The 14,453-nt window shown below is 40.7% G+C and overlaps 1 protein-coding gene across 1 annotated transcript in view; it reads left to right on the top strand.

Annotated features, from left to right (window-relative positions):
* ABCB6 (ATP binding cassette subfamily B member 6 (Langereis blood group)) overlaps positions 1-14,453 on the top strand; it is a 47,708-nt gene that overhangs the window by 20,357 nt on the left and 12,898 nt on the right. The window contains 10 exon segments of the mRNA XM_032217674.1: positions 2,216-2,325; positions 2,638-2,703; positions 4,132-4,257; positions 6,564-6,579; positions 6,582-6,639; positions 8,089-8,102; positions 8,105-8,151; positions 9,425-9,510; positions 10,022-10,079; positions 10,280-10,384. Of these exon segments, the coding sequence (XP_032073565.1) occupies positions 2,216-2,325; positions 2,638-2,703; positions 4,132-4,257; positions 6,564-6,579; positions 6,582-6,639; positions 8,089-8,102; positions 8,105-8,151; positions 9,425-9,510; positions 10,022-10,079; positions 10,280-10,384 (686 nt within the window).

The following is a 14,453-nucleotide window of genomic DNA, read 5'->3' as shown; positions in this document are numbered from 1 at the left end:
TAATCCATTGGTAAAAAAGAAGTAGAAGAAGAAAACTAATCTGTTCACTTTAAAAATAGGAAATGTTTGCAAAAATTCCATCCATAAAGAAAATTAAAAAGGATAACACACTGTCCAATGTAGCTTACTTTCGCCACTTATTTTCTTCTGTTTCCAAATTTAATTTAACTTTAATTTTTTGGGGGAGGGGCAGTCTCTTTTATAACAATAAGATTTCCTCACCAGATGGACACACTTTCTCTTTACGCTTTTCTCCCGTTCCGGAGCTGTCCCAACTTCAGCAGCTTTTGGCTGCACTTCTGTTGCTGGCAAGAAGAGATTCTCTTGGTCAGGGACTTTGCTATGTCCCTGAGATCAGCAAGACATGCTCTTCCCTGTCACCATCTCTTCGGGATGGTTTAGGTCCAGAAAGACCGTCCAGCAGCAAAAGTATCGACTGCGATCTCGGAGCTCCGAGATCGCACATCGTGTTGTTACGATGTCAGCTCCTGTTTTGAGAATCCTGAGAAATTTTATCTTGGTCCAATCTTTAATTTAATTGTATCTCTGCAAATTATATGTATTAAGCATATTTAATGGTAAGTTTACAGGAAATGCTCTTTTGCACGTCAGAGTGGAAGGCCCTGTTTAGCTACTCATTCCTAAATGGGAAAATGGAAACAAAATGGGGGAAATGCACAAATCTTAAAATAAAAGTATTCCGTTCAGAATGCTTGTTTAAAGTGTTTTAATGGATTGTTTTCATATAGGACAAAAGTCAAAAACCTTGTGCTATGCAAACTTAGGAAATAATGAGAAATGTGAAAGATGCCCATGACTTTCTGTATTTCATCCGACAGCTACAAAAATAGGTGCAAGTGTAATTCATTGCCTCATACCAGCAAATCTAAAAAAAACCCTTGGCTCAAATTAAATCCCCATTTCACACAATGGAATCCTTAGTGTGCCTTCACAAACAACATGAGTGCAGCAACAAGCAGTAGCTACAGTGCATTGGCTTCTGAATAGATCATTAAAGTGGAACAACATCAAAAACAGACTTTTGGCTAGCAGTTTAGGTCTGTTGCATATGCACAGAATTCTCTTGCATTTGGCTATCTGCAAAGCAAATAACATAATTTTTTGGAATCTGCCCAAAGAAGGGAAAAAAAATAATTCAGGGACAATATTAGAATTCAGAAACATTGACTTTCCCGGAGCAAATACATTTTAAAAAAATAAACCATCAACCTAGTATCAAGTAAGGAGCAATCTTTTTCTTGTCTAAAATCTTTTTTTAGAAAAAAAGCAACCTGTTTCTTGTCTTATTTACTTGTCCTCAACCCCACCTTCTTCTCCAGCCACTATCTCATGCTACTCACTGCAGAAGTGGAACGTTCCTGTTTTATTAATTAATGTATTCTAAAATTCCTTAGTTATAGAATATTCTTTATTTTAAAAAAATGTGGGATATTTGAACATTCAGACAAAGTGAAAACAAAATGTCTCATTTTCTCTTGAATTCAAGACAGAGTTTGGGACAAAGGGATGCCTATTTCAAGGTCAGAATAATTTGTACATTCCTGCATCAGAGCTATCACTGATGTCAGCTGTTGTTCAGCTGTCTGTATTAGGGTGAAAGAAATAGTGTGCGTGTATATAGATAGGTAAAGGTAAAGGTTCCCCCTTGCACATATGTGCTAGTCGTTCCTGATGCTAAGGGGCGGTGCTCATCTCCGTTTCAAAGCTAAACAGCCAGTGCTCTCCGAAGACATCTCCATGGTCATGTAGCCGCATGACTAAACGCCGAAAGCACACGGAATGGTAATTAGCTTCCCACCAAAGTGGTTCCCTATTTTTCTACTTGCATTTTTACATGCTTTCGAACTGCTAGGTGGGCAGAAGCTGGGACAAGTAACGGGAGCTCATTCCATTACTCAGCGCTAGGGATTCGAACCACTAAATTGCAAACCTTTCTAATCGACAAGCTCAGCGTCTTAGCCACTGAACTGCCATGTCCCTTATGTATATAGATATATACCGAAATAATTTGCTGAATAATTTGCTGGATAGATACATGCTGAAATAATTTCAATTTTAAAAAAATGCTTTTCTCTTTTGCCATTTTTTGAATAGTCTTGGTTATGGTCCGAAATGGAAAGAATCAAATCCTATTGCTGATGCTGCCTGTGTGAATTTGCTATAGTGATAGTCGGCCTCTTTTTTTCCCATGTAGCACTGACTATAGTACTGACTGAATGGCGAACAAAGTACCGCCGTGACATGAATCTTCGTGACAATGATGCCAAATCTCGAGCCGTTGACTCACTTCTCAACTTTGAGACGGTACTTAGGACCTCACCTTACCATAGCTGGTGGGTGGGAATAGGAAGTGCAAGGAGCGGCAGCAAAGCATTCTGGCTGCCTCCCCCCCCCCTTTTTTTTTTGTTTGAAATTGCTTCCGTTTCACATTTTTGCTTAGAGGAGGAAGAGGAAGAGATTTCCACTTTGATCTAAGGCTCAACCCCCCCCCTTCCACCTTCCAGGTTTAATTAATATATCTTTGTGTGTCAAGAGTTAATTTAGAATAATAAAAGTTGGGTGACTTAGAGTAAAAACATTTCTATCCTGACCAGTCCCTGGTTTGGTTTGTTGCAGGTGAAGTATTACAATGCAGAAGACTATGAGGCTAGACGCTTCAGTGACGCCATTGTCAAATATCAGGTATGTAAGGATCCTTATTCAACGTTTGGACTTGTTTCTTTGACGTCTGTTATAAAGTACTCTTGGGGTTGCGTTTTTTTGGACATTCTTTTCCTGTTACTCTTCAGTACCAGCAAAAATGGAGGGAGAGAGGTCTTCTATCTGTCTACCCATCTATCACAGGGATGACTAACCTTTTTGTTGTTGTGTGCCGAAAGTGCGTGTGTGCTCCCATAATGCAATGTGTGCACACACATACCCCCGGTGTGGCCCACCCCCTGTGCATGTGACCCCACACACATGTGCTTTGTCCCCGCACTTGCGTACACATCTCCCGCATGCGCCCCCTCCCCCAATGCATGCGTGGCAGAGACCCCAAAACCAACTGGCTGCACACACATGGGCGGTTGAGCTGAGCTGGGGTGATGGCTCACATGCCCACAGAGAGGGCTCTGCGTGCCACCTGTGGCACGCGTGCCATTGGTTTGCCATCACAGATCTATCGTCTCTATACTCCTATGTTTGCATGTATGGGCACATGCATACAGTAATTGGAAGGGAAAGAATAGTTCCATTTTCTTAAGGAAGGAAGTGGGAAGTGTTGCACATAAACATCTAGGAAGGGAATGAGTAAGCACATCATAACAAGGGAGATTTAAGACATGGCAAACCGGAGATGTTTCCTGGGATTTTGTAACATTGGCATGTTTGTTAAAGATTATTCTCTCCATCTGCTAGTAAATGGTAGGTAGTCCTCGACTTAACAACTGAAATTTGGGGCTCAACTGTGGTCGTTAAGTTAACGTTGCCCCATTTTACGACCTTCCACAGTTGTTAAGTGAATCACTGCAATTGTTACATTAGTAAGTTCTTAAGCGAATCTGGCTTTCCTGTTGACTTTGCTTGTCAGATAGCAAAAGATGATCACATGACCCCGGGACACCACAACCGTCATAAATATGAACCAATTGCCAAGCATCCATATGTTGATCACGTGACTACGGGGATGCTTCAATGCTCATAAGTGTGGAAAACAGTCATAAGTCACTTTTTTCCAGGCTGTTATAACTTCTGACGGTCACTAAACAAATGGTAGTAAATCGAGGACTACCTACCTATATAGCTGCTCTGATGCTGCCCAAATTTTGCAGGCATAGTCAAGCAAGTTATGAGAGTTTGGAAAGACTCGGAAACCTGTCCTGTAAATAGGAGCATCAGCATATCCAGAGGAGAGAAATATTCTAGAAAAGCATTGGGTGGCAGATCTAAATTGTCCTGTAGAAGGATGAAGAAGACACAACTCGTCCATTCCTGGATGCCTCATTGGTCTCTGACTAGAGGGTGCAAGTTCTGTTGAATGATTTCTCTGTGGGCTGCAGAGTTTTTCAGGATCTTTTCAGGATCTGTGCAGCTCTTGATTTTTTCCCCCCTTTCCTTTTCTTTTGGTAGGTTGCAGAATGGAAAGTGAATGCCTCTCTGGCCCTGTTAAATCAGACACAGAATCTGGTGATTGGTGTGGGGCTGTTGGCTGGATCACTCCTATGTGCTTCTTATGTGATTAAGAAGCAGCTCTATGTAAGTTCTCGTTGACTGCATACTGGAAGTGGTTTCTCTCTGTATGGAGAATCTGAAACAAGAACCAGTCCACAAATCTCTATGGAGATCCTCAGTCATCCAGGTCATGGTTGTCCCAAAGGTGATTTTTCAAGAGGCAACTGGACTTTCTGTTTTTTCTTTGAGGACGTTTCGCTTCTGATGTCATCAGGTGACCCTGATACACAGATAAGCCTCCAGGTGACCTTAATGTCTTGCTAAAAGAATGCAAATGACCAGCTATCTGCAAGGAGGATAAATCTTTCCATTCCCCACCATCCAATCAGAACTGAAGAATCTTCTTGGATGAGAAGCAAAACGTCTTCAAAGGAAAAACAGAAAGCACAGTTACCTCTTGAAAAAGCACCTTTGGGACAACCAGTCTACAACTCATCCTTACTGTTGAGGCCCCTCCAGATTGGGCTTCCTGAATGATTTGCCACAAGTTAAGAAGTTTTTAGACCATTGCGGTGCAACCTTTACAAAATGTTTTTAAATGTCTATACTTAAACACTGAGCAGTTTTACATATTTCTGCTTGCAAAGGAACAAGCACCCTAACCCTGTTTAAAATACATTCATGAAATTGATACTGGAAATACAGCAGCGCTAGGTTTCTCTGCCTAACACTTACTGGTAGTCTGCAATGAGGTGCAGAATCCATGAAAAGCAGGAATGCTCTAGTAACTAAATAGCTGGAAGAACTTGCCATACAAAAATATGAAAGAAATTGTTTGAACGTCTTTAAATTTAGTTGTGATACGTGGTGGCTAATGACAAAAGTCTTTGTAGTCTTCTATAACTAGTGTTTTCTGAATTTAAGAATTGAATGTCGTATCTATAAAAAAGTGTTTTCTGAATGTAGGATCTGAAGGTAAGTCTCTGCTCATGCTGAGAAAAATGGGCAGCCCATGGTGGAGAAGATTAAAACAAAACCAACTGGAGAATTGGACCTCAGAGAACAAAAGCTTTTGCAAACAAGAGGCCAAGCTGGAAAAGATTTGTCACCAATTAGGAGATCTAAGCAGGAGAGTGGGGTGGGCCTCGCCAAATGGGAGCTGGTTTCCACAAACATCAGAAGAAAGAAATCCGGATGTTTGGGGTTTCTACTCCAGATGTGAAAACACATTCCCCACATGGAGTGCAATCTGAGGGACAGGAGGCACTTTTTAAAACCAGAGGAGGTCATGGAGAAATGTGGCTATAAAAATGTAACCTGGCTGGCACATTCACATCTAAATTGAGGAAAACATGTTGAGTATGAATTACAGGCAAACTGAGCTTGATTAAGGGCTAATCAAAATAAAATAAAAACCTGGAAGTTACTGAGCCACTCTGCTCCAATAATTTTTGCTGCAAGGAATGCTGCAAATATAACAGTTTTACCATCGGCCTAGTTTGAAACATCATTTAGGGTTCCGGGAAGGAATTATTTTAATTCTCTTTCCCCTCTGAAAACATTAGTAAGTGGTGAAGAACTTGTGTTTCTTCTGTGATCTGACCATTGACCATGCGGGTTGGAGTTGCTTACAGAGGCCAAGCCTGAAAATATTTGTCTTTTTTCTTTCTTTCTTTCTTTCTTCTTTCTTCTTTCTTCTTTCTTTCTTTCTTTCTTTCTTTCTTTCTTTCTTTTTTATGTATCAACAACAGATTGAGAGGTTGTAGTTTTGATTATATATATTGCTAGAAAGGTAATACCTTAAACTGCCCCAAATATGAAAACTGGTCCATCAAATGAGCTCTAAGTTAGAACACACGGAAATCTACCATTTAACTGATGGGAGGAGAAGACGAAAAACTGAGATATAACTGGTTATTGTCATATAAGTTGAACTTTATCTTGGTCTTGAAAGAACTCAGTCTCTGCATCTCAAGGCTGGATTAGTGGAAAATATGCAAGTCTTATACATTCAAGGGGGGGGGGGGGGCCTTAATCATTTTTTTAAAACAAACACAGCAGAAATGTATATATTGCACATGGTATCATCCTAGGTCAATCACTCTGCTTTAACCGAATATTTGATGTTTGTATTTCTATTCTCTGAACATCAATAGGACATTTTCCCTTAGTTTTCTTTAAAATGTTGAATATCTCAAACCTATAATTACTTAATAAAAAAAATAAATCACCTTCATTGAACAAAAGACAAGGGAAGTAAATCTACAGGGACTCTTGATCTTCAGAATTCTTCATGTGAATCTGAATTTGAAAACTCCCTATTCGATATATTGTATGGCAGGGAACAATTGTTATTGCAAAAATGGATATATTTTTCCTATTTCCTCCAGGTAGGCGATTATGTTCTCTTGGCACATACATTATTCAGCTGTATACTCCACTGAATTGGTTTGGCACATATTACAGGTAATTTCCTTGCTAGGCTACTTTTTTGTATGTTTTATTAGCCATTTGGGGTGAAACAAAGAGAAATAGGTGATGGACTTGGAGAGTTATATTCCATTATTTTATTTACAGCCTGCTCCAAGCAGAGCACCATATCTCATTTCTCAGATTTCAATTTCCCTATAACAAGAAAAGAACCATTATTCTGAATCTAATAATATCTACAGCAGCAATAACAGAACAACCTTAGATGAACGGTATAAGAATGAAGGAAAAATGCATTCAGGCTTTTTCTTTGTCTTCAAATTTATATAGCCACCCCAGCTCAATCTACTTCACATCACCTGGCAATTGGTAGCAATCTATTTTGTGCCCATCATGACTCTTGTGAATAGTGTTTGTCTAACAGTTTTATAGAGACAGGCAGCAAATAGAAATAATCAATTTCTGAGATGTTTGACATAAAAGAGGAATTAGACTAATTGCTGAAATATAGACTTATTTAAAATTTCAGATTATAATAACAGTCTGTTAATCTTGTGGGGGGAAAAACTCACAAGAACATAGTATATCGCGGGCATGGTTGAATTTTGCCTTGAGTTATATGACAACTAAAATAAGTACAAATGAATGTCTCCTTTGTACTTCAGCTTTATTTGTAGTGGGCTAATTGTTTAGTCAATAGACAGAAAAATCTTGATAATTAACAAAATGCAAAGTTTAATAACTATTTGGTTACTGAAAAGTAATTGTAAGTCACGGAAAAGTATGAAATAGTATATTTTGTTCTATTTGAGTACAAATATTTTCTTATAATATTTCCTTTTGCATGAATACTTTTTTTGTCCAGTAATGAAAGGAATTATCATTAAAATTTCTCATGCCTAGAAAGTTGAGCTCAGATTTGAAAAATAAAACGCAGCCCTAGAAATTATATGTCGATTTATATATATATAATATATATAATTTATATAAAATTTATATAAAATTTATATAAAATTTATATAAATTATAAATTTATATAAATTTATATAAAATTAATTTGCCCTCTCTTTTACACTTCCCCTATCAAAGATATTTTTAAAGAGGTGTGAGATAATTTACTATGTGCAGACGTGTTAAAATATGGGACTGATGGAGTTTGTGTTCATGCTTAAAATATAAAAGATTGCTGTATTGCAATGGTTCTCAACCTGTGGATTGGGACCCCTTGGGGGTCGAACGACCCTTTCACAGGGGTCGCCTAAGACCATCGGAAAACATATATTTTCGATGGTCTTAGGAACCGAGACACCAATTTTATGGTTGGGGGTCACCACAACACGAGAAACTGTATTAAAGGGTTGCGGCATTGGAAAGGTTGAGAACCACTGCTGTATTGGGATATAAGTCCTTGTCTGCTTCACTCCCTTTTCTTTTCTGAAACCTTCATAACTTTGTTGCAATGGAGCTTCTGCTTTTCCTTTCTAGAATGATCCAGTCCTCATTGTTGACATGGAGAACATGTTTGAGCTCTTCAGTGAGGAACAAGAGGTAAGGCAGATCATATGTGATTATAGTGGATCATCTTATTTTCCCTTCATTGTGAATTATAACCCACATATTATAACTGTAAGTAATTGTTGCTTAATGACCCTAATTAGGGCTGGAATTTCTGTCACTAAATAAGCAGTCCTTAAAAACATCCCATGAGTATACTGCTTAGGGATGGCAGTTTAATTTAGCACTTTCCAACCTGATGACACAAATTGGAGAGAACCTAATTAATTTTCAGGATGTATCTTAGTTTGGACACTATTGTAAATGTTTTTTTAATAACCATATTTGAGTTAGCCAGGAGCTAAATGGCATTTTTTATTTTCAGACTGATAATTTTTAATGGTAATACTGATAATTAGGTATGTCACCATTAGAATCTGTATCTGGCCCTCTCCAAGGTGTAACTTTGGAACATACAAATGTGAAGTTCCAGATCAGACTCTTCTACTGTGGCGGCAACTGTCCAGAACTTCCAAAAGAAGACTTTCTTACTATCTGCTATCTATTTCATTATTGCAACTGCTACAACCTGAACGTTGTGCCTGAAAAAACAAGTGTTCTACCTCAGGGATGGCACTTCTGTACTATAAATGGCCTCCCAGAGCGGTTTCACCGACAAAACCGCGAACGACAAAACCGCGCCCGACTAAACCGCGTCGCTGACGTCATCAACAGGCGACAACAGCGCGGAGACAGAAGCACGCTGTAAACCCTAAACCTAAACTTAACACCTAAACCTAACCCTAAACCTAACCCTAAACCTAACCCTAAACCTAACCCTAAACCTAACCCTTAACCCAGTGGTTCCCAAACTTGGCAACTTTAAGACTTGTGGACTTCAACTCCCAGAGTTCTCCAGCCAGAAGAGCTAGCTGGAGAATTCTGGGAGTTGAAGTCCACAAGTCTTAAAGTTGCCAAGTTTGGGAACCGCTGCCTTAACCTAACCTAAACCTAATCCTAACCCTTAACCTAACCCTTAACCTAACCCTAATCCTAAACCTAGCCCTAAACCTAACCCTTACCTTAAGTTGAATCGGCTTTCTTTCAACGCACTATTTAAAGCGCCCTTCTTTCTCCACGCTGGCTGTTGTCGCCGCGTTGATGACGTCAGCGACGCGGTTTAGTCGAGCGCGGTTTTGTCGTTCACCCTTTTGACGGGTCATGCCCAGAGCAACTTCTTGGCCATTAGGGCAAATCTTCTTGCCTCTGCCAACTTAGCCAGCCAGGATCCTAATACAGAAAATGTCACAGTTGTGTTAACTTGTAGGTGAAGGATGAACCAGGTGCTAGAGATCTTCGATTTCTCTCAGGACGTGTGGAATTTGAAAATGTCTATTTTGGCTACACAGAAGGGTGAGTAGAGAAGGAAATAGTGTTGAACAAGAAGGGTCGAACATGTTTCCAACAGTAGGCAAGTCACATGGAGAATAGATACTTAATAAGCAAAGAAAGAGAAAGGTTAGTGATGGTGACAATGTGAATATGAGCCATATGCTATCTCATTAAAGCTTTCCAACTCTGGATTAGCTAAAGCTCAGAAAGAACATGTTTTGTATCTCCCTTCTGAATTGTGACCAGTGAGAAAGATAGGGACCTTTTCCAAAAGTTGTTTGGGGAATTAGTAAAATAGTTCAAAAACCTCTTTCTTTATCTGTATCGTAATCCTCTTAACCTAGGTTGCTTCTGTGGAGCAACCATGGTCATTGTTATTCAAACTATTCTGCTGCCTCTCCAGCAAACTGGAGGAAGTCTGTTTCTGGAACAGAGGAGGGCATCCTGTGTGGGAGGTCTCACCAGGGAGCTTCAGGAGAGCAGTGAAGGTTGAGAGATGGGTGACTGCTCTCTTTTGTTATTCTCCACACAGGAAGGAAATTTTACATGACGTTTCCTTTACTGCAATGCCTGGACAAACTGTAGCACTGGTAAGGATATAGAAATGGCTCTGCTGTAAATGTTTTGTAATTGTACAGGGCTTTCGTTTATCTCCCATCTGATAGGAACAGTGACGGGCCCCAAATAAGGGGTCAAAAACAGAGGTTGAAACTTAAGTCTGTCTACTTTCTATTTCTTCTCATGGGGTTAATTCATAGGGACACTTTGCTTTCTTTCCCTTTCTCTCCAGGTGGGACCTTCTGGGTCAGGAAAGAGTACCATTATTCGCCTGCTCTTCCGTTTTTATGATGTGTGGGGAGGCAGCATACGAATAGATGGACAGGATATCTCTAAGGTAACAAACCCACTGGGAAGTGTTGATAATAGAAAGTCATCCACCATGGATGAAGGCATGGAGAAGGTTCATTTCAACTGAAGTAGGATGGAAGTGTGCCCCAGAATATTATCTAGATAAATTGCCCTGTTGCAGCTTTACTTGACGTAACATTTTTTCCTCAAAAAGGGGGCTGAAAATCTGGGTGCAACTTATACACCGAATACAGCATTTTTTGCCTCCTGAAACCCCGCCCTCTTCACCAAAAGGTCGTGCATAAACCTTACGGAGGCTTTCAGAGACCTACTGGGGGCTGGAAAGGCAGAAATGAGTGAAAAACGGGCCAGCTCCTAGCAGTACTCTATAAGCCTCCATAAGGCTATGCATGCAATTTTTTTGACAAAAAAAAACAGTTTTCACAAAAAATGGGCTGTTTTTTGCTCGTTTTTGACCCCCCAGGAGCACTCTTCAAGCCCCGCCCCAAGGCTATTCATGCCTTTTGTTTGAAAAAAAACGGGTCCGTTTTTGTGAAAAACGGCCATTTTAGGGAGGTTTGCAGAGTGCAAAAACTTCTCCTCCCCTTCAGAAAGCTGTTTTAGTTAGTGTGGTTGATGAGAATTACATTGGTCAAGTGCTGTGCCAGCAGAAACCAAGTTTTAGGTGCTACAGGTTGTCAGCGATTTCCTTCTCCAGCACATGGATAAATACACCTGGAAACATCTAACTACCTACCTACTCACTCTCTCCCTACCTACCTACTATATTTCTCTCTCTCTCTCTCTCTCCTCTCTCTCTCCTCTCTCTCTCTCTCTCTCTCTCTCTCTCTCTCTCTCTCTCTCCCCCTCCCTCCCTCCCTCACTCCCTCTATCTACCTATATACCTACCTATCTACTTTCTCTCTCCCTACCTATCTACTGTATTTCTCTCTCTCTATCTCTCTATTTCTCTACCTACCTATCTTCACACACTCTCTCTCTCCCTACCTACCTACTGTATTTCTCTCCCTCCCACCTATTTACTATATTTCTCTCTCTCTCTTTCTCTCTATCCCTCTACCTAACCTACCTATCTGCACTCTCTCTCTCCCTACCTACCTACCTACTGTATTTTTTTCTCTCTCTGTCTCTTATTTACCTACCTATTGTATTTTTCTCTCTTTCACTCTCTCTCTATCCCTCTACCTACTTTTAAAAAAAAATGCCTCTTCAAAACCTGGGTGCGTCTTATACTCCGAAAAATATGGTAGTTTGTATGCACTATTGTGTTGGGATCAGTCAGCAGAGGAATATATATAACTGAATATGTCCTCCTGGGATCTCTATTGAAACTGGTGTCTTTAAATCTGCCTAACTTCCCAGGACTCTTAGTGGCACCAAATTATTGGAGATGATTAAAGCAATTGGATATTTCGAAAAATTTACATCAGAATGTAGAATTACAGCTAGGAAAGACATGAAATGTTAAGATAGATTGGAGGGCAAAAAAGAATCTGCTCTGACCTCACAAATGTAAGAAATACAATCTATCAGAGGAAAACAAGCCTAAGTACTGAGGAGGTTTTGATCATACAAAAGGGAGAGAATAGGAGCAGTTTAAAGTCAGGGATATGAGAAACCATTGTGTATTCACAATTTGTTTTCAAGAAAGTTATACAGATAGTTTAATCTCTCACATGCATTCTGTATATGTGAAGTCAAATTAAAAATTGTTGAAGGGATATTTTGGTTACCTCTGCTTTATGATCCAGAAAATGAATGGCTCTACAAATGAAAAAATGGCTCCCCAGAAGGGTTTATGACAACTTGCCATGGCCAACTCGCCATGGAACTAATATCAAAGACATAGTGGAATAGAATCACTAAAGAAAGGATGCCAAAGGAAGGACAAAATGAAATGCGAATGACCAAAATTAAAATAATTTTTGAAGTATTTTAAATGATTAAATTGAATTGCTGAATTGTCCCACAGCTAGTTGTCCTGTGGTGAGTTGTCTTGTGGCAAGTTGACTGTGGCGAGTTGTTCCATTCCCTTCAGAAAACTAAAACTGTAACTCCAAGCGGCCCTATCCAGTGGCAGAAGATGCTAGTAGTTATCTACCAACAATACCCTGAGGTCCAGAGGTGCCATACCCCCTGCTGTACAGTGTGATCCCCTGGATAGAGCCAAATTGACATGCACCCTTTGCATGTGTTATATACCCACTTATGCTTCTCCTCTCGGAGCTTCTCAAAACTTGATGACACAACCCAGCTGCTTAATTGCTTGTTCATGTTTATTGCCACAGCAACAGACATATGATTCCATTTAAAGGTGGATTAAAGGTTTGTGCTCAGCAGGCCTCCACTTCTCCTGTGGCCACTCAAGCTCACTGGGGAAGGACTACGGGAGGGAGATTGAGGGAGATTCTTAGATGGCCCATAGTCTTTGGGAGCTCATTGTGGGGGTGGGGGGTGGGGATATCAAAGGACAGCTGGTTCTTTCATGTCTGTTAGAGCTGTTTGGTGTCTGTTCTTATTCTACTGTGGTTCCCCAAATCCATCCTCTTATTTTTTCTCTATTACTCCCTATGGTTATACCTTTCCGTAAGGATCTATCTCATTCATCAGATGTGTCCTGGTTACTGGAATCAATACCTAGGAAACAATGGGAGGGTGATAGCGATAAAATGGCATCCAGAGGTAGATGGCAAATAGTTTAGGCAGGTCGAAAGCTGCATAATTTCCTATGGGGTGCATGTTCACAACAGAGTATCCCACAGGCTTTTTTTTTCTTTTTATCTTGCCAGTCAAACCCTTTTCCCTAGAATTTGTCATATAATAATGAAACTCCCCAGAGATGATTGAGCCTGTCCATCATTTGGCATGGTTTCTGGTTTAAAGTGCCTGCATTCTCTAGAGGAGATCGAAAACAGCAGCACTGCAGTCATTTTGCATTCCTTCGTTTTCTGCCTCCCCTTGTATTCATCAAAGGGACTGAAAAGGTTGAGCTATTGCTTATTATGATGCTGAGCAGAGACAATAGGCATATGTTCAGTTTATCTTAAGCAAGGCTTACTGCAAACAGATACTTTCCAGATAGATTGGGCCTTCACCCTAAGCAGATAAAGAGAGTACCTGGTTAGGGAAGGCTGTTTTGAAATGCCAACTCTCAGAATTGTGCTCTGGCCTTTCTGAATTGGTGTCAGTTGGGGTTCCTCTCACCTCGGTGCAGGATGGGAAGTCCTGATAATTCATAATATCTTTAGCATTTATCCTGAAGCTAATTATCCATCAGACTGGTGTGGGTATGAAAATGGCAGCTATATTCTAAGCGCAAATGATTGCCCAGTTTCTCACTTCATCCTCCATCTTTCCCCCCGAATGCCATCACTCTGCTAAACAACTATCGGTAATTCCCACAAGACTGTCAAATTATGTACTAAACTGTATTACTATGCTGCTTCTCTTCCTTCCTAGTACCTCTCTTTCCACGTATTATAACCATGTTGCTTCTATCTTTACAATTTACATTGTTTATTGGTTCCTAGTACGATTTGATTGCTTATTAGGAACCTATGACTATCACTACCGTGTTTCCCCGAAAATATGACATCTCCTGATAATAAGGCCATGCACATTTTTCTGGTGGGCAAAAATATAAGCCCCCAACCGCAAATAAGCCCCCTGGACAACCCCCACCTCCAGCCAGGCAGAGTGCCCCTCACCAACCTAGCGGTATCCCAAAGGTGCCAAGCCGTGGGAACCGGGGTGGAAGCAAAGGTGATTGCGTTGCTTGGTGCCTTCAGGATACTGCTAAGTTGGTGAGCAGCGCTGTGCCAAGCTAAAGAGCGGGGGAGGTTGCCAGCAGCTGCTCTCTTGTGAGCGGGCTCCCAAAGCAGCAGCGCAACACAACAGCCATGAAGCGACCATGCTCACGAGCAGCCACCTGGAAACCCCTTTCCAGCCAGTCACAGCACCATTCACTGACCTAGGGGTATCGCCAAGCCACATGAGTGCCTGTTCGCCACCGCCTGGCTCCCGTGGCTTGGCGCCTTCGAAATGCCAGTGAATGGTGCTCTGCATGGCTGGAAAAGGGGGTTGCGCAAGCAGCT

The sequence above is a fragment of the Thamnophis elegans genome, chromosome 1, assembly GCF_009769535.1.
Source record: "Thamnophis elegans isolate rThaEle1 chromosome 1, rThaEle1.pri, whole genome shotgun sequence".
In the NCBI taxonomy this organism is placed as follows: Eukaryota; Metazoa; Chordata; class Lepidosauria; order Squamata; family Colubridae; genus Thamnophis; species Thamnophis elegans.
The sequence above is the reverse complement of the archived record's forward strand: the minus strand, read 5'-3'. Positions and strand labels throughout refer to the sequence as shown.